The sequence below is a fragment of the Hirundo rustica genome, chromosome Z (assembly GCF_015227805.2).
Source record: "Hirundo rustica isolate bHirRus1 chromosome Z, bHirRus1.pri.v3, whole genome shotgun sequence".
In the NCBI taxonomy this organism is placed as follows: domain Eukaryota; kingdom Metazoa; phylum Chordata; class Aves; order Passeriformes; family Hirundinidae; genus Hirundo; species Hirundo rustica.
In genome coordinates, this window is record NC_053488.1 from 28170455 (window position 1) to 28195731 (window position 25277).

The 25277-nt window shown below is 41.3% G+C and overlaps 2 protein-coding genes across 4 annotated transcripts; one reads left to right on the forward strand and one right to left on the reverse strand.

The window, feature by feature from the left end:
• Positions 1-393: 393 nt before the first annotated feature.
• Positions 394-10145, forward strand: CDC37L1 (cell division cycle 37 like 1, HSP90 cochaperone). Its single transcript, XM_040090063.2, has 7 exons — positions 394-530; positions 1814-2095; positions 4398-4488; positions 6445-6560; positions 6850-6972; positions 7867-8022; positions 9000-10145. The coding sequence occupies exons 1-7, from the start codon at positions 426-428 to the stop codon at positions 9099-9101; spliced, it is 975 nt and encodes a 324-aa protein (XP_039945997.1). The 5' UTR covers positions 394-425; the 3' UTR covers positions 9102-10145.
• A 2865-nt stretch (positions 10146-13010) lies between these two features.
• AK3 (adenylate kinase 3) lies at positions 13011-24657 on the reverse strand. Of its 3 annotated transcripts, XR_005704485.2 has the most exons (8): positions 24427-24606; positions 19548-19667; positions 16546-16718; positions 16031-16087; positions 15747-15862; positions 15495-15661; positions 14780-14898; positions 13343-13362 (listed from the first exon to the last, which is right to left on the reverse strand). XR_005704485.2 is itself a non-coding variant. In XM_040090713.1 (5 exons), exons 1-5 carry the CDS (start codon positions 24572-24574, stop codon positions 13239-13241), a joined length of 684 nt encoding a protein of 227 aa, XP_039946647.1. In that variant the 5' UTR covers positions 24575-24657; the 3' UTR covers positions 13011-13238. The 3 variants fall into 3 exon arrangements, 1 of the variants encoding a protein (XP_039946647.1); XR_005704487.2 differs by lacking the exon at positions 16031-16087 and having other exon boundaries at positions 24427-24635; XM_040090713.1 differs by lacking the exons at positions 15495-15661; positions 15747-15862; positions 16031-16087 and having other exon boundaries at positions 13011-13362; positions 24427-24657.
• Between the last annotated feature and the right edge of the window lie 620 nt (positions 24658-25277).

Sequence of the window (25277 nt, forward strand, 5' to 3'; positions counted from 1 at the left end):
AGGTATGGCCTCATTTCATAGCTAACTTCCATTCCCAGATGAAAGCCAAGCTACTAAAACACGCCCGACAGCACCCCAGGACACCTTAGGACAGTCGGATCGTTTATACACACACAAACAGACACACACACGTGGTGGTTTGCCAGCGCCGTGCGGCAGCCGGCAGGAAGGTGACCGGCCTTCCAGAAGCGCGGAGGAGTGAGGGGAGAGAGAGGCACGGGGGCCGGAGCCGGGGCCGGGGGCGGAGCCGCGGCAGTGCCGCCCCTGCCCGCCCCGCTGCCTTCATTACCGTCCCGGAGGCGCGCCTGCCACTCGCTCCTCCCGGCGCGCCGAGGGCGGGCGCTCCCGGCCGCGCTCCCGTCGGCGGAAGTGCCGCTGCCCCAGTTCCGGCGAACGGGTAGCGCCGCCGGGACGGCAGCGGGCATATGGCGCTGTGGCTGCCGCGCTCCCGGGACGGCGGCGCCCCGGAGGAGGAGGACGAGGAGCGGGCACAGGCTGCTGCCTTCCGCCAGCGCTTGCCGGAGGTGCAGGTACGCCTCGGCCCCGCTGCCCCGGCCCCTCGCATCGCGTCTGGCGCCCGGGGGCGCGGTGTGCGTCGGTGCCGGGCGGCGCGGCCCGCGGAGGGGCGGCGGCGGGACCCGGGTCACCGTGTCGGGACGGGGCCGTGCGGGAGCGCCCGCTGGGGCTCTGAGGGCCGGCGGGGCCGGGTGGGCTCCGGTGGCGCCCGCGCTGGGTAGCAGCTCCGCCGCGGGCAGGTTGCGGAAGGAGCTGTGTTGGAGTTATCCTGGCGTCCCCGTGCCGAAGGAGCAGATAGGTAGGCGGTGTGTTCCTCTGTTGGCCGGGGCGAGGCGGCGATTTATAAGCGCGTTGTAAGGAGTCGTGTGTTCCCTCAAGTAGCTGCCATTACGTTACTTTTCCAACGGCGGAATTTTCTTTTTGTTACTGCGGAATTAAAAATGCTGTAATTCCCAAACAAAGTCGGGACAGTAAGTTTGATTTACTTGCTTTAAAGTTTTCTTCAGATAATCTTTCATAAATTGTCCTTCGTGTGCCCCTGCCAGAGGTTATCAGCACTGCAGATTTCATAATGTGGCAGTGGAAGTCTCAGGAACTAATGCACATGGATGCTTTTTTTCTTCTCTCTTGGTGGGAAAGACATGGTTTATGCTGTAGAGGATAATTTCTTGAATTACTGAGTGTGAATTCTGAGCACAAACTTGGTAGTAATATAAACAGGGTTGCTTAAGATTGTCCCTTTTCTCTCTCAGCTATGAGATCTAAACAGATTTGACCAAAAGGAGTACGTGTTTGTGCTGGGCCTTGGGCATTTCTAGTGTCAGTTCAAGAGAAGATGTTGGCCATCTGTTTAGCTACTAATACTGAAATGCAGGCAGTAGCAGTACTTTACTGTTGTGATCTAACACCATAAACCCAATGCTTCTTAGCAGAAGTGTATTCAGAGTATTTTCAGACTAGGCTGCTGCTAATACTCCAGCCCTAAGATAGCCAGAGGGATCTCAGCTGTCTCAAAAGTATTTTTACAGTTTGGAGACTATTACCGATAGCAGCACATGATCGGTGGTTTTGTAAATACGCTTAATTAAGTTAAGGTGACTTGAATTGGAAGTCTCTTTCTAGAAGATGTAGCTGCACGTTGCCGTGCTTCGTTGCTTCTGCTATCATAATGCTGCATATCTAAGGTGTTTTCCAGGTGCATAATTATTACTTTTGGGATTTAGGCCAATCTGCTTCTATAGAAACTGCAAACCAACAATTTTCTCTCCATAAATAGCATGTCTAATTTTCCTCACAGACATACAGCGAAGGGATTGAATTAGCCTGCCAAAAAGAAAGAGAATTTGTGAAGCACTCTGTAGAATGCACATGGAACCTAGCAGAAGCCCAGCAAAAATTTGGTAGTTTAGCACTGCATAATTCAGAATCCTGTGATCAGGAATCTGCTCAAGCAAGGACAGAAGCTGCTGAGTTGAGATGGAGAGAGGAAGAGTGGAGAAGAAAAGAAGAAGCACTAAACCAGAGAGAACGACAGAATCTATGGAACACAGATCCTGTTAGTAAAGAAGTTTTTAACAAGGTATGACCCACATCATTTTGCAGGGAAATAATTACTGGCTTCTTTTGTTCATTGCAATTGTTAGTAGTCTCTGAGTGTCTTCTGTGTCTTGTACAGCACTAAAAGACAACAATGTCCCTCACTTCTGTGCCTGGGAAAAGATCATGGAATAGACCCTTCTAGAAGCTGTGCTGTGGCACATGTAGGACAGGGAGGTGGTTCAGGACAGCCAGCACAGCTGCACCAAGGGCAGGTCCTGCCTGATCAATTCAGTGGCCTCATCAGTGACCTATGATGAGATGACAGCATCAGTGGACAGGGGAAGGGTTACAGGTGTCATTTGTCTGCACTTGTGCAAGGCCTTTGATGTGGTCTCCTACAACACCCTTCTCTCTTAAACTGGAGAGAGAGAAATTTGATGAGTGGACTGTTAGGTGAATAAGAAAGTGGTTTGCTGGTGGCATGCAAAGGGTGGTGGTCAATGGCTCAGAGTCCCAATGGGCATCAGGGGCCAGTGGTGTCCTTCAGGGCTCTGTATTGGGACCAGTGTTATTTAATATCTTCATTAAAATTAGGCAGTGGTGCAATTATCAGACTTGAAGGGTGGAATGTCCAGAGGGACCTGGACAGGCTGGAGAAGTGGGTCCTGGGGAATCTCATGAGGTTTAACAAGATCAAGTGCAAGGTACTGCACCTAAGTCAGGGCAATCCCACGGTATCAGCACAGGCTGGGGATGAACAGATCAGAGCAGCCCTGCTGATAAGGACTTGGGGGTGCTGGTGGAGAAGAGGCTGGACGTGACCCAGCCATGAGCTCTCACAGCTCAGAAAGCCAAACGTGTCCTGGGCTGCATCCAAAGCAGCATGGGCAGCAGGGCCAGGGAGGGGATTCTGCCCCTCTGCTCTGCTGAGACCCACCCCTAAAGTAATTCACCCAGTTCTGGGGTCCCCAGCACAAGGACTGCTGTTGGAGCAGCTCCAGAGGAGCGCCACAGAGATGATCAGAGGGCTGGAGCATCTTTCCTATGAGGAAAGGCTGGGAGAGCTGGGGTTGTTCAACTTCAAGAAGAGAGCGCGCTGGGGAGCCCTTATTTTTATTCATGTGACCTTTCAGTACCTAAAGGGCCCTTATAGAAAGATGGAGAAAAGCCTTTTTTTATCACAGCCTGTAGTGACACAACAAGAAGGAATGGCTTTAAAATGAAAGATGGTAGTTTTAGATTGGATATAAGGAAGACATTTTTTATTATTAGGGTGTCACAACACTGGAACAGGTTGCCCAGGGAAGTTGTAGATGCCCTATCCCCAGAAGCAACAGAGGTCAGATTTGTCTGGTCTTGGAAAAACCCAATCCTGTGGAAGATGTCCTTGCCTGGGCAGGGAGGGTTGAAACTCTGTCGTCTTTAAATGTCCCATCAAACCCAGAATATGAAACTGTTAGTTTGCCTCTAATACTGTCTACTGTAATACCAATTATTTAGCATGAACTTTTTTTTTAGCAGTAGAATCTCATCTTTGATTTCACTGTTTATTTTCAACAACTATTGTTCCCTTTTTCTGAGCCCTAAAGTCACAAGCCAGACATAATCAGGTGATAAATGTGGTTAACTTTTTATGAGGGGTCCCTTCAGGTGCACAACACACCGAAATATACGCTGAAAAATGCACTGAAGGTGCACATGTGACATAGAGCAACTACAGGGGTTTTTTTGCTAACTAAATTTAGCGAATTAGCATAATTGACAAGAATGCCCCATTAGAAACACAGATGTTGAGTAATTCTCCCTCTTGGTTTGACTTTCTTCTGAAGACCCCCTTCCTCTCTAGTTCTTTATGAGAGAGTGTTGTCCTTGGTCTCAGAAGAACCAAGATTAGGATTGAGTCTTTACGAATGTTTTGTCTTTCTTGCTAACTGAGTATGTAAAATTCTAGCCATGAACCTATATAGTTATGCAATAATAGGCTACAGAGCTACAAATATATGTGAAGAATATATAAAAGCAAAAATCAGTTTGGCATCACTATCACATCTCCTAATTTCATGGATTTATCTGATCCAGGCTGCAAGGTACACAATTCTCTTGACAGATCAGTAAGTTCCTATCTGAATACAGAAGTTTTTCAGAGACTATAAGGAGACTTTGAAATTCTGTTACTAGGTAATGCACTTTCTGGAAAAAAAAACCTTCTCAAATATGGTATGACTCTAAAATTAGAACATAGCCATTTAAACAAAACAGTAACATATTAAAAGATATTAACTTTATATCACTAAGCAGTATGTGTGGAGTTCATGTGATAGTACAATCTTTCTCTTCCTCAGAGTTTTATTAATCAAAAAAGAAAAGAAATTGAAGATGAAGCTGTGTCTGAACCACTTATGCAAAAACATGAACAAAAGATTAGACACTTTGGTGAGTCTGTTTTTCCAACATCTTGTGGTTCCTACAGAATTTGTGTTGGTTTGCTCCTTCTTGTACTGAATGAATGCTAATAAATGAAAGATCTAAATGACAGACTCATCAGTTTTATTTTATCAGGACTGAAGGGATATTCCACACCAGTGGGGAAAAGGGGCATTCCTGGAAATATAAGTCATGTATATAAAAGTGCATGGATTGTCCATGGCTCTCTACTTTCTTAAAGGAGATTAGATGTTTTATGAAATGTTTTTCTGTCAGCTGTTAATCTGTAAGGGTTGATTAATGGCTGATTAAATGGACATGTTTGTTAACACCTACACTGAGAGTATGTGTGCTCAGAATTGTGTGTTTAAAACTATACTTAATTATCCACTAGGTGTCAGTTTAGTTCAGTTATAATTGTTAAACATGATTGAGACAAAGCTGATCTTGTAACATAATCTGAAATTTTGTGGTTCTCTTTAGTGCTTGCCATTCAGGCTGGTTTCACACTATAGTATGGTATAGCCATATTTGGAATTCTTGAACAATCAAGAATAAGACTAGATTGGAAAAATTCAGTTGTTTTTACAAACTTGTTTTTACTAAGTTGTTTGGCTTCTGAGGGGACTTAAAGCTCTTTTAAAGAAAGGGCTTTGAGCCCTGTTAGCCTTAGCAAGCCTTTCAAGTATCAAGTTAATGCACAGCAATGTCAGAGTATGCAAATAGCAGCCATAGGCACAGGTTCTCTCAAGTACCTTAACTGTTCAGGGTAATGGTATTGGAATTAGAAAACATTTCCTCTGCTATGCATTTCAGCAGGTAGAAAAAGAGGCTATTTTGTAGGCTTCATAGCTGAGAGTTGGGCAAAATTACTCTTTGTCTAAATTCAAGTTAGACTGTTAGAGAAGCAACCTTATTACAGAAGGTAACTTCTTAAATACTTCCTGAGTTCAAAGCCATGTTATTATTTTAATTTGTGATATATAAATCCATTGTAGAAAGCCACAGTACATTAATGCTTTCTGAAGTCACTTGTTCCATGCTAGCTGCTGCCAAAGGGCAGTGTGGACTTTGCTACATTGCATGATGAGTCCTGCTTCTGGATCCTGCTCTGGCTTCAAAGCAATAAAGAACTTACACAGAGTGACTTGGAAACAGTCAAATATAAGCTATTGCTTTCTGTTTTAGCATTTGTTTGCTAGAATTAAGATCAGCTTATGTCATTACCATTGAATTATCTTTAGCCCAGTTATAATTATATGCTGATTGACGGGTGAAGCTGTACATCTGGTACCTGTTGCCAATAATGACTGTCACAGATTCTTGAAGGGCAATTTTGAGAATTGCTCTGAGTACTGAGTTCTGATTTTTAAATTCAGCTTCACTACCTGAAGGTAGTGCCATGATACCACAATTCAAAGTTCTGATTAACTTTCCAATACTGCTGCAGCTTTGTTTTTTGAGATCAAGCTGTTTGTATAATTAATTCGATTTTTTCTAAAAATCTAGCAAACGATATGTTAGAAGCACTTTAATTTTTGACAGGTTCTGTTCTTTGTGTATTTATTTGCAAATATTTAGAGGGTTTGTGTTCGTTAGAATCACTTACTGTAAATCTCTGTCCATAAACTTTGTAAGCTATTTGGTGTTGTAACTAATGAGATATCTACACCACTTTGTTCGCATATGAGAACTGATTAAAAGTAAATTATCAGCATTAATAGAAATGCATGACTGCTATAATCTACTCTTAGTATTTTCAAAGTCTAATTATGCCTTCCGGTAGTGCTCTTTCACTATTGGTTAGATGTATAAATAAAACCCCAAAATTTAGCTGCATGCTATCATTCTGAGGTTAGTAAATTGCCAAGCTGTTATGTATATGAGGTATCAATGCAAATAATTTCCTTGCTGTATTAGATGATTTATCTGTTTAGAATGTATTAACTGTGTTTCTCTTACTAGGTATGCTGAGCAGATGGGATGATAGTCAAAGGTTTCTGTCTGATCACCCATACCTTGTATGTGAAGAAACATCTAGGTATCTCATGTTGTGGTGTTTTCATCTAGAAGCTGAACAGGTATGAAGATGTTTAAATCTTTGGAAGCACACATTTTCTTATTTGCACTGTAGAAAGGTGATCAATTTCATTAGCTGTTTTAACTGTTCTTCCAACCATCTCTACTTTATTGAAAGTGCATTGTCACGTTTATGTCTAGTTATAGCCAATTATGAGTCTTCTTGCTTCTGTAAGCATCAGCTAGCATGTGCGTAGGAACTGGAGCAAAAAGAAATTCTGCTGAATTTTAGAAATATAATCACAGAAATCAGAACTTAAACTTTTTTTTTTTTTTTCCTTCTTTTTTCAGAAAAGAGCTTTGATGGAGCAAGTAGCACACCAAGCAGTTGTAATGCAGTTTATTATAGAAATTGCCAGAAGCTGCAATGTGGATCCAAGAGGGTGTTTTCGTCTCTTTTTCCAAAAAGCCAAAGTAAGCCAAATTGGGTAATAATGTGAGAAACTCTCGATGCAGTACAAGAGACCAGTGTTTAGAGAGGGTTTCTTCCTAACCATGTGAGGCTAAATAATTTGTTGACTGATTTAGGCTTATGGGAAAGTGTTTTGGTAGCAATTATTTTCTAGACAGAGTGCTTTGTTATAATGGCAGTCCTGAAAACGAAAGCTTAGTGGATTTTGCTTGTTGCAGGTGGAAAGCAAGATGCAGCAGGTGTGTTACAGACAAGTAATAACTGAGTAACAGCAAACATGGACTAGTCTTAAACCGGTCTGACTTTTGACTAATTACACGTGTTTTCAAAGTGTCATTATGTATTGTCACAACTTTTCCATTCTATCTGCCATTTACAGTGGGGCAGATATATAAATAGTGTCCCTTTTTCATGACTGAAATAAGGCAATCCAGAGCTGTGCAGGAAAAAGGTGGGAAAACTGAAACTGATTTGCTGTAGGCTGTGTTCAGTTGTTCAAGACCCTAATGGATCTTAATATTGCCTAAACGAGTGTAATTAAAATGTGAGTTAGTTTGTGCTTTGCTCTTGACCGAAGGGCTTCAACAAGCACCTGTTGTAAGGTTACCTTCTGAGTTGGAATAAATGAAAGGCTAAAATTAGATTTAGTTTTACATGTTCTCAGATAAACCAGTTACTTTACTAATGCATATAAATGCGACAGGTTGTCTTAAAAAGAAATCTACCTGAAATGTAATTTTCCGTTGACTAACATTATTCATGAGTTGTTCACAGTTGTTAATCCCCCAAAAGGTATAACATGCCATTACTGCATGGATTTTTTTCAGCCCGGAGTATGCTCACAATTCAAAAGTAAATCTGGCTGAAGAGCAAATATTTCATTTTTTGCTTTGCAGACAGGAGAAGGCTACTTTGAAGCCTTTAAGAATGAACTTGAGGCATTCAAGACAAGAGTGAGAATCTGGTCACAATCACATGGCTTTCAAACTATGTTACTCCATGATCTCAGTGTCAGTCCTGGTTGTGTGGGAGAGTGGACATCTTTTTTACAGGTAGGCTTATTATTTCTAAAATTTAATTTAACTAAAGCAGGATTATGTACTGCCTAGAGAAGCTGTACCTTTTTGAGATATAAAGAGGATTATTTCTTGAATTGCTAGTGCTTGGGATATATTATGCAGTGTTATTAATACACAAGGTGTATATATGGGCTTTCTTTGTACTTGCTGGGATTCACACAGCATCGGCATAAGATAAAAAGTACACATTTGTTCAGTGCCTTTACATTTTCATGCCTAAAATAAACACTGTGTGATAAAACTGATCAGATCCTAGAATTGTATTCCCACCCATCACCACAAGTAGTGTAAAATCATGGGATCAGTCAAGGAAGTCACAGAATCAGAATGGTTTGAGTTGGAGCAGACCTTAAAGTAAGATCACTTAGTTCCAAACTCCCTGCCATGGCAGGGACACCTTTCATGGACCAGACTGCTCACAGCCCCATCCAGCCTGGCCCTCAACACTGCTAGGGACGCAACAACTTCTCTGGGCAAGAGAAGTCAAGCCTAAGGAAAGTATTCCTTTGTGATAAAAGGAAACTGAGCATACTTAGGTGTTTTTTCCAGTTCCAGATATGGCTACATTCTGGAATGAAGAAACAACTTAAAAGATTGTAAAAACTTATGTATTAGGAAAGAAGTCACAACTGAAAGTACTCATTTGAAATAATTTGATTAAAGTACTTCTCAGAGGTAGATCAAACAGCTGATTTTTTTCTAAATGTGCAGTTAGATGCTGGAAATATTAAGACCAAATACAAGCTATACTAGCAATTTTTTAAAATTCTTGACGCAGTGATATAATATTGGTTGAGGATGTTTTCCGACCTTATTTCCTTTCTATTATAAATTTGTCTCATCATAAGATAGACAATACAAACAGTCTTCTTTGTTTCTCTCTCACTCTGTTTTTCCCTCCATGTATACGATTACAGAGCAGTAAGCTATCAATTTTTCGTCTGTTCCAGAACACGGGAGATCTACAAGGTTCCATAAACACAGATGTCTGCAGTTTCAACTCTGTGATACAAAGAGATGAAGAAGAATCCAAAATGATGGACACATTATAGTACTTTCAAGACTGAGGCCAAGTACTTTTTTTTTTTTCTTTTCTTTTCTTTTTTTTTTTTCTTTTTTTTTTTCTTTTTCCTTTTTTTTTTTTTTTTTCCCCAGAGAAACAGACATGGCTATTTTCTTGACACTTATTTTTCTGGGTACTGCACTTTATTTTTTTTGTCAGATTTTTGTTGGTTTTTGTTGGAGTCCAGGCAAAAAGACTCTAAAACCACCTGAATGTCGGGGAAAGTCACCGACAGGTTTTGTTTGATTTGGGGGGAGGGAGGGACTTTGAAGCGTGGGTAATTAAGAAAAAAAACTTGTAATATTGTTTGAAATGTGCTGCTAGGTTTTTAGTTGTCCTTGAAGAGCAGGGTTCTTTTATTGCCGAATGTGAAACTGGATGTGTTTTCTGCTACTAACCTTGCCTTTCATGATTTTAGAAATTAAACATCTGCACAAATACAATGTTTACAAGAAGCAGCAGGTTCTTGGTAGAATCTGCTATTGTCTTACTACAGATGTGGATATGTTTTACTATGAATATTGGAGATTGCAACTGTGTTCATGCTACCTTGCTGACAGTATAAGCTCTCAAATTTGGTTATCACTAATAGCAATAAATTAGTATCTGGTATCAGTATTTCTGATCTGAATGGATTGGATTAAAACACTGGCTTTCTACCTCTACTATGGGGATTTAAATGTTATATTGTACTTTCATTAAACGTAACTTGGTTTAATCCTAAGATATAAGCAACACTTGTCTACAACTGAGTGCTGAGTTGGATGATTTCTGGGAGTCTAATTCTCTTCTTGTTCATCAGGCTAACTTCAGATTTTTTTTTTAAACCAAGTCTTGTTATGGTAGGAGTAGTTGATGAAGGGAACTTGTACAAGGATTAGGCTAAGACCTCAGTTTAAACAAAAAGCTTTGGTCATACAGGATGAGGTGTCATGCAGTGTTTGAGAGGCACTTCATATGCTACTCAACCAAAGTGGATTTCTGACAACTCAGACATTAAGTGGAAGACCATTAAAAGCTTCTTGTTTAAGAAGATGGAAATCCAAATACACTTTCTAGACAAGGCCTTCCACAGAACTTTGCACTCCCAAATGCTACTGTGCTTTTCTCACTTGCTGCTATTACAGCATCTGTAAAAATGTATACTGCAATTGGAAGACTAGCAAAGACAGCTTATGCTTGCTGCTATTACAGCATCTGTAAAAATGTATACTGCAATTGGAAGACTAGCAAAGACAGCTTATGCCTCAGATAATGGTATCAGTACACGCTCTCCATTCATTACTGAATTGTTCTGATTGTATGTAAGGTCTGAAAGGCATACTGATTTCAAAAGCTTAGTGATCGTAGCCTCTAGTTTTTAGTTCAGGCACAACAACCCCAGGCAGCTCCACAGGCTGGGGCAGAGTGGCTGCAAAGCTGCCCACAGGAAAAGGACCTGGGGGTGCTGTGACAGTGACTGAACATGAGCCAGGGTGTGCCCAGGTGGCCAAGAAGGCCAATGGCATCCTGGCCTGTACCAGCAACAGTGTGGCCAGCAGGACAAGGGCAGGGACTGTCCACTGAACTCGGCACTGGGAAGGCCACACCTCAAATCCTGTGTTCTGTTCTGGGCCCTTTACTCCAAGAAGGACATGCAGCTGCCGGAGAGAAGGGCAGTGGAGCCTAGGGAAGGGACTGGAGCGCAGGTTCTGTGAGAAGAGCTGAGGGAGCTGGGAGTGTTGAGGCTGGAGGAGGCTCGGGCAATTATCGCCCTCTACAGCTGCCTGAAAGGAGGTTGTGGCCAGGTGGGGTTTGGCCTCTTACCCCAGCTAAGTGACAGGACAAGAGGAAACGGCGTCAGGCTCTGCCAGGGGAGGTTCATCAGGAGGACTTTCTTCACTGAAAGGGTGGTTGTAGACTGCCCATGGAAGTTCTGGAGTTACCATCCCTGGAAATGTTTAGGAAATGACTGGCACATAGTGCTGTAATTATTTGGCAGAGTGGTGACAGCCAGAGGTTGAACTCAATGGTTTTGGAAGTCTTTCCAAACCTTAATGATTCTGTGAAATAGAATTCAGTAATTTTCAGTTTTGCCTACAGTCAAGATATGGAAAAGTCTAAGTCTGCGGAATATACCAGAGTATTAGTACCAATGCAATAGTAGATCCACTCACAGGAGTAGCTTTCCATATGACTTCTGCTCTCTAGCCTTCTTTTGCAAACAGACTGAAGATAAAAGAGACAGGAGCACTTCTCGCCCACATGTAAATTTGAGATAAAAAATACGAATTTTTACTGCATCTGGTTAAATTTGAGAGATACTCAGGAAAGAATAAGTAAACACTGCCTCCTCCTTAATAATTAGGTAATCATTAAGGGAAACTTAAAGGAAAACAAATAACTTCAGGTTGTTTTTTAACTGAATGTTGTATGCAAAGATAGTAGGGGCACTGTAGCACGGTAACTTGCAACTGCTACCATTAGCAGTAGAGCCATTGATCTAGCAACCTGGTGCATAGAAGTTATTTTTTAAGTTTCTAAGGAAATAAAATGGGATGGTGCAGAAATAAGTGTCAATAAGGAGATTGCTTCCCCCCTGCTCCTTGTGGCTCACTGAACTTTATGTATGCTGGCAAAAAAAAAAAAAATTCACTGTTTTTTATTGAAATCAAAATGTAAAAATACAAGTAGCTAATCAGGGTTTCTCACTGTAATATGTAGACATTTCCTCAAGAGGACAGTACAAGTGCTTAACCTTCTTGGCAAGCTTTCTTTTAATGAAAGGAAAACTGATTGTAGTGATAGCTGCTGCTTATTTATGGTAAGGGGAAAACTTCACAAGTTCTACAGTGACCATCTCTTTTTAGACTCAAATGTGTCTCAATATTCATGATGCTATTCATCTGCACAGCTATAGATAATATGCTGTGCAGATGCAGTCTGAGGTATGCCAACACCCCAGCTCTGTAGCTGTTTACAGTCACTGCTAAAGGAGATTGGAACCTGCATTAAGAGGACACAGCTACTTCAGACATTACTTAGAGTTGTTTGTTCCTCATATTTTGCTGACTCTTGAAGCTCCCACTCTGATAAGCATTAAAAAAGGGCTGGGAGAATTCACTGGAAAAACAGCAAAGTCTGCATTCCCTGGGCTGTTAAAAAGTGTGGAGTGTGGAGGTTTGTGTTTCCAGTTATCTAGTGAATAAACAGAAGAGCTGGTCAGAGACCAGAGTCTCATGAAAACCAGTCCAGTTGCTACAATAAAAATTGCTACATTAACATGCCAAAGTTAATATTTTGACCACTGGAAATCCATGTCACTGGCATCAGTGAGCACTTGTTTTCAAAGATAGTAGAAAAGGTACATTCACTGGTCAAGATTGTCGAGCTACAAGTTTACCAGATTACACTTAGCCTGTTCAGTATCTGCTGTCTTTTTACTGATAAAGTCTTACAGGGTCACGCAAAGACAGAGTCTTTACCAAATGTGTCACACATCATTGAAACTCCATTTCCCATGCCTGCAAAGTTGTTCTGAGGGCGGAAATATAAGCATAATCCTTGCTTAGATAATTTACCCTGCTACTAAATGTTGTTTATGGTGAGCAAAATCAACATCTCTGCAAGCAAACAAGAAGCTAGCCTTTCCGTAAGATCAATTTCCAAACAAACCAGCTCTGGTCTGAAATGGCTTTTTGCAGACCAGTGCTCATTGGTCTTCACAGCTTTGGGCTAGCTCCAGCTAGGCACATGTTTTAAGAAATGTGCTTTCAAATCCTTGCCATTGCTTCATTTACTGACTGAGTAAATCAGTCAATGTGCTTTCTAATTAAGCTGTATTCTGAAATGTGTTTCTTTCACCAATCAATATTGCAAATATATTTTCCAGATAAGAGACACAAGAGTACCTGGTCTAGTTAAAGACACTTAGTCTATTTTTAAAATTTAGTATATTTAATATTAAAAAATACAGCATTAAAGTGATAACCACCAGCAATAAAATTTTACCATAAAATAAGTTAGGGACAGCATTGGACTTTTAATTATTGATGAGTCTGGTAGATTACTTGGACAAATCCTTGACTGCAGAATCTCATGTAATCGGGAGTGAGCTGTGACAGATGAGCAGAAGTTTGACCTATTTTCACCTGGGGTTGGCACCATCTTTTTGGCTCACATTTGGCAACTTGGTTTGAAGGAAAGCATAGATATGCGGCCAGATCTTATTGGTTTCTGTTCCAGAAAAGGATTTTAGTAACCCTTTTTTCCTAAGGAAGAAAAAGAAGAAAGCATTACAGATGTCAAATTGTTTAATTGTTCCAAAATCTCCACCTCACTTGAAGATTACCCAGCCAGGAGTGTGAAAATACGCATGTGATGTAACAGATTGGAAGAGCTGTAGCACTGGAAATGCAGGCTGGACATTTCATTACTCTGTTCTTCAAACAATTAGCTATTGACCACATCAGTTCATAAAACTGATGGCTATCTGCAGAGTACTTAATCACAAACAGGATAAAGTAGCAATGTCATCCCACAGGATGTGCTGTACAGCTGTTGACCAGATGACTGTGACTATCTGAGGTATTATAACGTTGCCTCATGGATCAAAGAATGCACATCAGGAAAGCAAAATAACCAGGCACAAGTTAAGTTATTCTGAATTAGCTGTAGGAGCTAGTTTTATCTGTCAAGTATGTTATTACCAGTAATAACAGCTTCGGCATCTGTCTTACTGTGGTGCTCTGAAGCATTTTCACTTTAGAAATCTAAAAATTGGGAATATCATTGTCAATCTAGAAAAACTTCTTCAAAACCTAACCACATCAAAGATGGAGTTTCTAGTTTTCTGCTCAACAGTCCTGGAAGAATACAATGAAGGGTGGTGAATATGGAAATACAGAAAGGACAGTCATCGATGTTGTCAGAGTGTGATTTCTCTGTCTAGGCAAGGGAAGACTAAAACTCTACATGGTGACTTAATATATATATATCTATATATTAGCAGTATGATACTTGCAGCTTTACATTAAGAGAAACTTCGTGTATAATTTTTACTCTTAAAAGAGCTAGTATTTTTTTTTCCACTCCACACTGCAAAGGATGATTCTGAATTAGCTATTTATTCCCAGAGAGTCTTGCTAGCTGGATCCAGTCAGAGTCCTGTTCTTAGAACAACCACATTTAAATCCTCATTAACAGTTTCTCTGTGTATCACTTCTTAACCCCTTGTACTTGTTAGAAGAGCTTCTACTTATACATCCAGAAAACAAAATACTGTAAATTCTTGCAAAAAAAGGAACTGTCTCTGTTACTTCACCCACCAGAGCTGTTGTTGCTGAGAACAGTATTATGATGTATTGAATAATGCATAGCATTCTTTATAAAGCTAGATGTGGCTAGCTGCAGTAACAGCCTGTTTTACCACACAGGTTCCAGAAGGTGTCATACAACACTGGAATGAGTATGGAAAACCAGACTCATTCTGCTGGGTTGATTTCTTACTGAGTTCTTGAAAGTTGCACAGCTATAGATAATATGCTGTGCATATTATCTACAAGTTGCACAGCTACTCACACCGCACTCACTGTTGTGGTATTATATATTCTGTAACTGGTGAGATCTGTTCTTATGCTGATGCACAATAATATTTTGGAATGTGGAAGAACAGATTTCACTACTTACCGATAATATTCTAGAACAGGTTTTGTTTGAGCATCGTAAGCCTGTAGCCTCTTGCTGACAGTCTCTGGCTTGTCATCATCGCGCTGAACAAGTGGCTCACCAGTAATGTCGTCAATGCCCTAATTACAGTTAAAAGCAAACACTGGAGTATACTTCTTACTTCTGTTTAAGCATGGTTTGTGTGATCTTCTATTTAAATTATTGTCAATTTCCACTTAATCAGGGTGTGCATTTCTGCCTATAAAGGGAGAGGCTGCTGCTATGTTCTTATCCGGAATATAAGTTGTTGAATTTCCAGTAAAACAGTCTGTTAGTTAAAAATATTTTCTCAGTATTGCCAATGAAGATTAGTTCATAGTATCTTGATTAATTTGTCCTCTGGAGCATTCATAGAATATGGGAAATATGAAGACAAAACCTTCACGTACAAGGGAAAACAATGTTGTTGGTAATACGTTCCTGTATAACAGGAAACAAGACCAAGTGGACCTTCATTTGACAATACTAAAAGGGGCAAAGGAGTTAATGGCCCTTTAAGTTGCAACGTGGAAGAGTTATCATTTAGCAACAGCTGTACAAAAAATGGCATAAGAGCTGAAGCTTTCCCTACAGAGGTAATGCAAGGAAAACTTTACAAAAATGTGTAAACTTGTTCCTACTAAGTAAGTAAGCATTTTACAAGACTATTAAGAAAATAGAGACAACAGTATTTCACCTGTTCAGCTCTATTCCATGTTTTCGCTTTAAGTATTGCAGTCCATTGTGTTGTGATAAGTCTGCTAATTAGTGAAAGGTAAAGCAGTTCCTAATAGCAAAGCTCTGGCAGCTGAAGCCTACTCTGGTAAGTCTGATAATTCTCTGTTCCATCTTGCCTGTGCTCTTCTGCAATTGAAAATAACCATGATTTTAAACACCTTGTTTTAAACAAAACAGGCAATATTTTCATTTGCTCACTTCCAGTGCTTACCTGGTATTCCAAGCTGGCCTCTTTTCCTGCAACACTGAAATCCAAAAACTACAGGGCCTGCTGTGCTTCTGATGTAAATTAATAGAGCTTCCAGGTGACATGTGGTGCCACAACAGCTAAGTTATTTAAAGTTAAGGATGAAATACAGTTTTAGCTGAGTTGCACTAAAGCAAATCCTTGTTCTTAAAAAAATTAAGGTAACAATGAATAGTCTTTATCTTCAAGCTCCTCTTTAGGATATCTCAACTCGTAAGTTCTTAAATCTGTTGAAAAGCTTCCCTTACTTGAAAGTTTCTACATCCAGTTTTGCAGTACAGCAGCTCTTCCCTTGAAAACCCATCCTGGTTAAATATAAACACAGCATTATGTGGATTCCTCTGACTGGTGGTTTGGTGTTTCCTATATATAAAGTATGACTTCTCTGGAGGAAGAAAAAGAAAGCTATATTTTGGACTGTACAAGCTGCAAACAGGCTAAGACCATGCCCAGGTCCTGTGCCAGTGTGCAAGGCAGAGAGTATTCCAGATCAGTGAAGAGCTTTAACAAGAGCTTATAAGACACCACGGTGTTCTGCTCTGCAGGGGCCAAATTGGTTGTCTATCAGCTTGAGGTTCTACCAGGTCACTAACATACCCTCATGCCAGCACAGTGTTGCAGGAAAGTTCCTGTGCTCCCAAGAAATGAAAGGAGCCTTCTTATTCTGAGCTGCTGTGTTTTGAAACAACATGCAAACAATATTTTATTGCAGCTAGCAAAGGCAATGCAGCACTTAGTGCCAACACCAGCACATATTGCTTACCTGCACTTTGGGAGGACTGAATTCAAGATTGTAGACTCTGCCACTGGCAGGGTGGATCCATCGTGCTGTAAGCCGACACTTTATGGTCTCAAATGGCACATCTAGGTCAATCACAGTGTCTATGTGACATTCTTTATCAAGGGCTTCTGCCTGAGCAACGGTTCTGGGAAAACCTTTTTAAAGGAAACAACTTCATAAAATTCCAAAAGCAGATTTATAGCAAAAATTACCTGGATTGAGTCATTAGAGAAAATAATTGTTACTCAGCAAAAAACCCAAAAAGCATTGTAATATTCTATAAAGATGGAAGAGATATCAGATTTTCCAATATCTTTCAGTGTGTCATGGCATTTTAACTTTTTAAATGCCTCCCAGCTTTCATTTCTTCATTTCAGCTAATGATTTTCCCAAAAGTGCAACAAATAAGTGCAAAAATATCCCATATGAATATATACCACATACCACTACACTGCATAAAAACACTGTGTACGCATTTGGAGTAATAAAAGTTCCAGTGAAAAGTTTCACTCAGAACAACCTAGAAACATCTGCAACATCTTACTTTCACAGCTGTGTAAGTCTGGCTTAAGGTGGTGGCCATTACAAACCTGTTTTATTCAGTGCAGAAAGCCAAATATATTTACCAGAGGCAGTCCAAGATTTAGAAGGGTCCTAAAAGTTTTAGGGTATCTAACTGTCCTCAGATAGGACGACTGTAAGCACACTCAGGCTGATCAGGAACCTGTCTCTTCACTTCAAAGGTGCTGCATTTTGCCCCATGAACTCTGTGGCTCCCTACTCTATGCCTGAAACTATTAGATAAATCTAGTCAAACTTAGGGTGGGGTGCAGTGGGAACAAAAATCAAAAATAGCCAAGGTCTCCATAAAGAATTAGGAATCAAAAACTGAGCACAAGCCTTTCAGTGATCAAAGCTACTGCAGAACATGCTATTACATCCTATACTTACTGGAACAATTCCTCTCCTCAAAAAGCTCTAGCAGTCTCGTGTTCTTCAGTAGCTTGTAATTTGCATCATTCTGTACAAGTAAGTCTCTCCATGAAAGCAAGTACTGATAGGTACAAACTTAAGAAACTCTTGCATAATGTTGGTTGATCTGTCCATTGCATAAGTAAGGAAAAACATTACAAATAGACAGAGTTGATTAACTCAGATCAGCGCTTGCTTGTGCATTAAGTCTCTTGCACACGGTTTGTATCACAGTCATGAGCTGCCCTCAGCCTATTTCTCACATATTCACATTATCTCATGGAAATGCTTCTAAATGTTAAGAGCAGAGGAAGAGCCAAGTCTTCAACACTGCTGTTGAACACTGTTCAAGAACTGCTGTTCTTTCTTACTATTAGCAGCCACCATGTTTCTAAGTTATGCAGCTGGAAAATGAGTTTGCTTGGGACTGAGTAATGAGAAAATTCCTCAATAAATTGAAGTGCCTTTACAAAAGCATTTCATTGAAATTGAACTGGCATTTTCTACATAGTGTTTTCTCTATACAGAAAGATCTGCAACATGTGATGAACTATGAAGATTCCAGGAACACAGAGAAAAGTGCTCCAGATTATAGAGCACATAAATCTAAATTGATGATACCCACAGACACATAGGACTCAAGACTGCTGCATCTGCTATGACTCTAGAAGCCACCAACCCATTGTAAGGCAGTAAGTGGATGTTTGGCTAGAGCGAGCATGCAAGCAGTTTAGCACCTCTGGTTTGAGCAAAATGACTCCATCTGTTCTGTGCTGCAGTTACCACACTAAAGATTTCAGGTTAACATATTTCAACAGAACAGTTTTTTTCCCGCAAAGCCCATTATGGCAGAGCTATCCCTAGTGTAATTCACTGAGTCTCATTGCAAATGCTGATGCAGACAAAATATCTGCTCCAAAAGTTTAAAGGCAGGAGCATGATAACATGCAGCAGAAATTGATTTATTCTCTTATGGTCTCACCACAATCCTCCCGCTGAGAGCTGCAGTGAGCACAGCTATACTGGTACACATCCAGATCCACAAGACTAGAACTGTGTGTATGTGGGACCTAAAACTAAAGAAAAAAACCCAGTATCTGCCATTCTTTGCTTTATTTTTTAGGTTTCATTGTACTGTTCACTGTGGGAATGAAGCCTTTATCTCAGGGAGGAACCCAACTGTGACTAAAGCCACCAGAACATATTACTGTATGTATGAACAACTATATAAATATAACTATAATAAAGCACCCAGGGACAGAGACCACTGTGGATTTTTCACTCCCTCTAAATAATTTTTTTTTGTTTCATCTACTGAGACAAGTTGTGTCTACAGCCTGAAAAAACATGCATCCAGCCTAGATGCTGTTTTCTGCTGGGCATCCAACTGTACTCCAATGGGCTGGAATAACAAGAGCCATCCAGTTCATGAAGACAGCAGCAAAAGTATTTTCTCTCTACTGTGAATGATGAAGCAATGAACTTACACTGCAGAACTGCAAAACAGTTCACTCTGGAGAACAGAACCAAACAGCAAATGAGGGAGAACTTTTAGGGAAATTGAGCAATGACTTTTACTACACTCCTGCAGTACTTTTCCATACATACCTTGTTACTGCATCACATTCCTACCTTGCTATTTAAATAATTCCAAAGCCACATCCTTAAAAAGTTTTCCATTCCCCAAGGACTTTATTAAAAAACTTTAAAAAAGAAACTTCTCAATGACTCTTTTAATAGGGAAATACCATATGAATTATCGTAAAAAATACCAGAATTTCCTGTTTTGAAGTTTTTCTGCAGTGTTGAACTATGCTTTTTAACATGAGTTAAATATCCCTGAAATGTTCTGGAGGCAGGATACACCCAAAGCATTTGTCAGCCAAAGAAACTGGGGCAGACTATCTGCTGAACGTTTCATAACAAGCTGGCAACCAGCGACCAAAGCAGTCCCAAGTTTTCCAGAGCAGATTTTCTTTCCATATATAGGGATATCCAACATGATAACTTACCATCCAATAGCCAGTTGTACCGGTCTAGACCTCTTATCTCATTCAGCATTAGTTGTGTCATTATATCATCTGGAATAAGCTGCCCTTGATCAATGTAGGACTTGGCAAGGATTCCCACTTCTGCAAAAATAGAAGTTGCATTACACTATTGTGGAGTCCCTAAAGCCAATTGAAATAACCCCCAGGTTTTGGCCTTGGAAGGACACACGGTAATTCTACCCCTGCCTCTTCTCTCTAATACTCAAATTCTCTTGGTTTCTTCTTTCCTTGTTAATTCATTGGTTGTGGGACCCCGGTGACCAGACCTGTTTTCTCTAAGGACCCTGACCTTACCTGCCCTCAGTTCTGCCCCTGTGCCACAAGGTCATTGGATGATGTAAATCATACTTAAGCCTGAGCAAGGTACATGATTGCCCTTCTTTGCACTTGATTCCCTTTGGCACCTGGAATAAACCTTGCTGGAACTTGATCTTATGCAAAGGGCCTTCTTGCCTCTCTTTTGCTGAGCTAGCCTCCTGGCGTGTGTGTATGTGAGAGCTCAATTGCCTGCCCAAGTGGCTTCAAGCAGCTTTTCCGCTGGAGAGGTTGAGTGGGGCCTGGGCAGAGGCTTCACTCCTAAAAGACACATTGTTACACACTAACGCTGACCTCTAGCAAGAGGAAAAAAGCCCACAAGGCTGCAAAAAATTTATTATGATCAGGATGACATAGGAAAGTTGTAAACAAGACAGACAGCATGCTTGCCAAAATTAAAAAAAACATCCAGATGACTGAGTAGGATCTGACCATGCAAATATGTATCAGATTATTTAGATCCATGGCAAAACACGCCTCTATCCTCATATCCTCTGAATAAATTTACTAGTATGTATTTGAAATAAGAAGTTCCAAAAACTAAAATGAGGAGAGACTATTAATCAGGAGTCTTCAAAATAAGAAATAGAAAGAATACAAGTTTATTAAGATATCAGTCCTCAGACTTCTGGAAAAGAAAGTTATTTTCTCAGTTTCGTGGCTAGTTACTAACTTACACTTAGGCTTTGTTACAAACATAAATGTCTTTGGCATTTAAGAAAGCATTCTGCAGTGGGACAGGGTTGCCAGATAAGTATTTTTATGATTACTAGAGTTTCAAGAGGATGTTTACAGAAATTTTACGCTATTTATGTGAGCACACAGACACTAGTATTTTCCCACGGTACTGACTAACCTTTAGACCAGTCATTTATCCCACTGGGGTAGTTTTCCCCTGGCTCACTAAAATTCCATCCATGCATCATAGTTCCAGCTATCACACCATGCTCCTACATGGCAGGCAGTAGCATGCTATAGTTCACCCAAGTCATGTGTATAGCCAGGAAGAAATTCAGTTGCCTGGGTTGTGTCCTAGGCACAGTATCAGTATCTTTCGTTTATAAAACAATTACCCAATTATGTTAAGTAACCCAGAATAGTGGCTAGACTGGTTTTATTGTGGATCTGTAGAATCCTTTACTTGCAGCCAGTTGATATCTAGGCTGATATTACAGGAAACTAAAGAACAGAAATACCCACACAAGATATAACCACTTTCAGCAGAAAGCAATGACAAATGCGAGTCCCATCACTCAGTGCATAGAATATGCCACAGGACGAGGCCTTTCTTCAGATGAGGCAACTGAAAAGCAGTTCATGCCCTCAAAAAAGGCAAATAGTAGCTTTGGTGATGTGAAAAAATAAATAAATAAAGGAACCATTTCCCCTTACTGCCTGTTCACGACTTTAGTCAGTGGATGACAAAGTACAAAGTAGAAAAGTACAAAGACCATTTAGAAATAGGCACTGTGCACCTTGGCCAGACTTCAAAACCTGCTCACTATATAGAAAAGAGTTGGACTATGGTGCCTGAGTGCTTCAGCACATCACAAACTGGAAAAAAGGTGACTGCCTGCCTGGGTACAAAGTGTCTCTTCTTTTCCCTACCTCCCTTCTTCATACCTCTTTTATTATTCTAGTGTGCTTTGAACCATGTAGCCTGCAAAAGTAGGTTGGGAGAAGGAATAAATCATGTCTAGATAGTTTAATGTGTACTTGATAATTGGCTCTGCTACTGATTTATGTTGCAGCATTGCTCTAGCCACAATGATCTAAAAATATGCGTAAGGCAAGGTTCACAAAGAACAATTCTAACTTACTTAGGAAAGATTCATGGGGTTTTGAGTCCAGAAAGATTTTAGAACATGGCAAGCTATTATTAGATCCATAGAGTTTGAAAAATGTTGTCTTTTGCCCCTCTCCACAGCACTCAGGTCATTTTGAAAGTCACTATTATAGATGGAAAAAAAAAATATGCACAACCATACACAAATAGTCATATATCAGGACACAAAGTTGGTACACTAGCTCACAGATTTTTTGCTGTTGTGGTGGTGGTGGGGTGTTTCTTGTGGTTTTTTGTTTGTGGGTTTTTTTCCCACCCCTGTTGGGAGTGGGATTTCACGGGGGTTTGTAGGTTTTATTTAGTTCTGGGGTTTTTAAGTTGGATCTGAGGCCACTACAGGCATGGCAATCTCCATAATAACAGGTAACACATGTTTCTTTCCTTTGTAAGTGATGACAAGTATCCACATCCATTATCTAGCCATAATCAGACACTAACTGCCTTAGCATTAGAGAGGTGGTCACAGACCCTCCACTGTCCAGAAGAACATGGCAATAACTGCCAATGATAAGGACACTCATCTTCAACAGGACTTTTCAACAATGTCGATTTTCACAAGACAGCAAATGCAAAATTTGCACCATATAACTACTGTTAACTATATCTAATTTTCCAAGGGCTTTAGCTGCCCATCTTAGTGTAACTCATTTACTGAAGAACTGGAAATTGCAGGACTCTTCTATTATAATCAAAACTCATTGGTCTTTGCCTTGACTGAACTTGTCAAGGCTCTCTGAGTTGCCTCTCAGTGTTCTCCTGTTTTCAGAGTACTACCTAGTCCTGCTGCCTCATACTTCATCTCAACCCTCTGGGAACCATTTCTTCAACTAGTGACTGACTTTCAATGAAATTGCAATAGAGTTTCCTTTGGGTTTACTAGTGAATGAGAAATTCTGTAGCAGATTCTGGTAAATTCTGCTGTAGCAAATTTAGAGCAAACTTCACCTCTTAACCTGTCCACTGACTTCTTTCCTCATATTTTGGATTTTAATGTGTCTGCCAAACCTTCATTTCACATGTTTGCTCTCCTTCACAGTCTTTCATCTATCCAACCCACCTAGAATTCTTTGCATAATCACTTCTGTCTCCATCACTTCATGTTCCCACCACAATTCAAGCAATATAATATTTCCACTTGCAATTTCCTCTTCTCACACAACCTTCAGCATGACTCTGGTGCTCTATTGTCTTGCACAAAACCTAAACTATTTAATAAACATTGTAAGCCTCAAAGCACTTGGTAAAATAACATTTCCTTTATTTTCTAGGAGTGGCTCCCCACCCAGGTCTTATGCTGAAAGTTCGTAACAGAACAGTTTTGTGACCCTCTGTAAATAAAATCTTATGATTGTGCAACCAAATAGAAATAGCATTAATATGATGAGGTATGTCTACGTAGGTGTGCTCCTAGCAAATTCTTAACTTACAGTATCTACAATATCAGCTATAGTAAAGTCAGTCACTGTACTGAAGTCATTATCCTTACTGAGTAAACAGAATTTGTGTAAAGACATGTGGAAATCGCATCACAACTGCTTCATCTTCAAATATGCTTATATGTATTCCAAAACTCAGACTGCCAATTACCTAGGCATAATAATACAGTGATACTCGCAATGTAATATTCTACACCTTGAAATTGCTGGAAATAATGATATTCTCACTTCATCATGTGCAGCCTGAGATGGTTCTTACAAGGTTTTTCACCCCACCATATAGAAAAGCAGATGTGGAAGTCAGGAGGGAGCCTTCCATCGTTGCAAAAATCCACCGGAGAGAGAGACTGTAGTATCTCAGCTGAGACAGAGGCCAAGCTAGGACTATACAGCAAGAATAATTAATATCTTTACCTAGTATAAGCACCATTGTACATAAAAACAGACCATGCTGTAAGACAATAATAATTTTAAAAGCTATGTAGTTTGAAAATTTTGCCTTTTTTTTTTTTTTTTTTTTTTTTTTTTTTTTTTTTTTTTTTTAGCACCACTATGTTATGTGTGCCAGCTCAGAACTAAGGCCTAATTTTGGAATAGCTATGTAACAATTCCAGGTACCTCTACTAGCCATCAAGTGAACATCCAAAAAAGTTTGATTTCCCAAAACCTCCCTCTTGCCCTGCCTGTTAAAAGATGTGAATATTTTTTCTCTTTTAAGATCCTTCCAGCTGGAGAAACCATGAGAAACTATCAGAGCTATTAGAAACACGTACAAAAACCACTGGGTGTTTACAAAAAGCGCCCAAGACAAAGAAACAATGAGGTGTAACAAAAGAAGGGAAACAGGATAAACCCAGACAGCCCGGTTCACGTTCACGAAGAGGCTGGCAAGTGACAGCCTGTGGAGGACCCATGGCTGCAGATATGAGGCCCACTTCGGTGGCCTCTGGCCTCCAGATGAGTTGTGTGAAGTCACCCAGCCTCTGCCTGGGTGCGGGGCACACAGGGGTGGGAGTGGGGAACAGCAAACCCCCTTAAAGGAGGGGAAGGGAGGGGGGAAGAGAGGGAGGGAGCGGGGCTGGGGCCAGGAATGAGTGTTGCGAGCGTGTCTCTCTTCCCCGCAGCGCAGCTCTGTCACTCGGACGCTCCCGCAGGGCTGCGTGGGGACCGTTCTCGCGGGACGGGGACAGGAAGAGGGATCCTCTCATGCGCGCACACATCCCGCCCCCCTCCACATTCTCACCTGTCTTCTTCTGCATGTTGTCCCTCAGCAGGTCGCCGCTGGAGAGGTGCTTCACGCCGAAGTGCTTGATAATCCGAGCGGAGACGGTGCCTTTCCCGGAGCCCGGCGGCCCCATGATGACGGCGCGCAGCAGCGGCGGCAGCACCATGCTGCTCCCGGCGCTCCGCCGCTCCTGCTCCTCCGGCGGCGGGCGCGCAGGGGCGCGGCTGGAGCGCCGCCTTCCCGGGCAGCGCCGCCTCGCACCGCCGCGGGGCCCGGCCCGCTCCTCCCAGGGAAAAGCGGCGGCCGCTTCTCCGGCTGTCAGTCAGGGGCAGGAAGGAAAGATCCTTTACGTAAGTGCACGGGGGGAGGGAGGGATAAATGAATAACCATAACAAAAAGATAAAGCAAGTTGGGTCTCAGAACGTCGCATCGGACCGCATTTAGGCATCACTGCTCAAACCCGCCCGGACCAGCTTCCCCGCACCCCTCTGCCCGGGAGGACCATTTTGGCTGCTCAGCCCCTGCCCCCTCTCAGTCATAGAATCAAAGAGGCGTTTCGTTTGGAAAAGACTTTGAGGGTCACCGAGCCCAACAAGCAATCCAGCTTTCTCAGTCCATCCCTAAACCATGCCTCAAATTGACACGAGTCCACCTTTTAAATATCCCCAGAAATGGTGACTCCACCCCTTCCCTGATCTATCATGAGGATTTCCCAAACTGAGCTGGGACGTGGCTCCTTACCTGACTGTCACCTGATGACTGCTCGGATGCTGACACATCCCGTTGCTGTCACTGCCCTGCCCAGGTGCCCTGTGGCTGTGGCTGACTTTGCTGTGTTCATTCACCTCCATGCAGCAGCCCTGCTCTTG

Excerpts from the sequence above, each read along its gene's own strand:
- CDC37L1 (XM_040090063.2), top strand. The coding sequence starts at position 426 with ATGGCGCTGTGGCTGCCGCGCTCCCGGGACGGCGGCGCCCCGGAGGAG. Across the intron at positions 2,096-4,397 it reads GTAAAGAAGTTTTTAACAAG|AGTTTTATTAATCAAAAAAG; the intron begins GTATGACCCACA and ends TCTCTTCCTCAG. Across the intron at positions 8,023-8,999 it reads AGTGGACATCTTTTTTACAG|AACACGGGAGATCTACAAGG; the intron begins GTAGGCTTATTA and ends CGTCTGTTCCAG.
- AK3 (XM_040090713.1), bottom strand. The coding sequence starts at position 24,574 with ATGGTGCTGCCGCCGCTGCTGCGCGCCGTCATCATGGGGCCGCCGGGC. Across the intron at positions 14,899-16,545 it reads TCAGTCCTCCCAAAGTGCAG|GGCATTGACGACATTACTGG; the intron begins GTAAGCAATATG and ends AACTGTAATTAG. Across the intron at positions 13,363-14,779 it reads CCTGTTCTAGAATATTATCG|GAAAAAAGGGTTACTAAAAT; the intron begins GTAAGTAGTGAA and ends TTTCTTCCTTAG.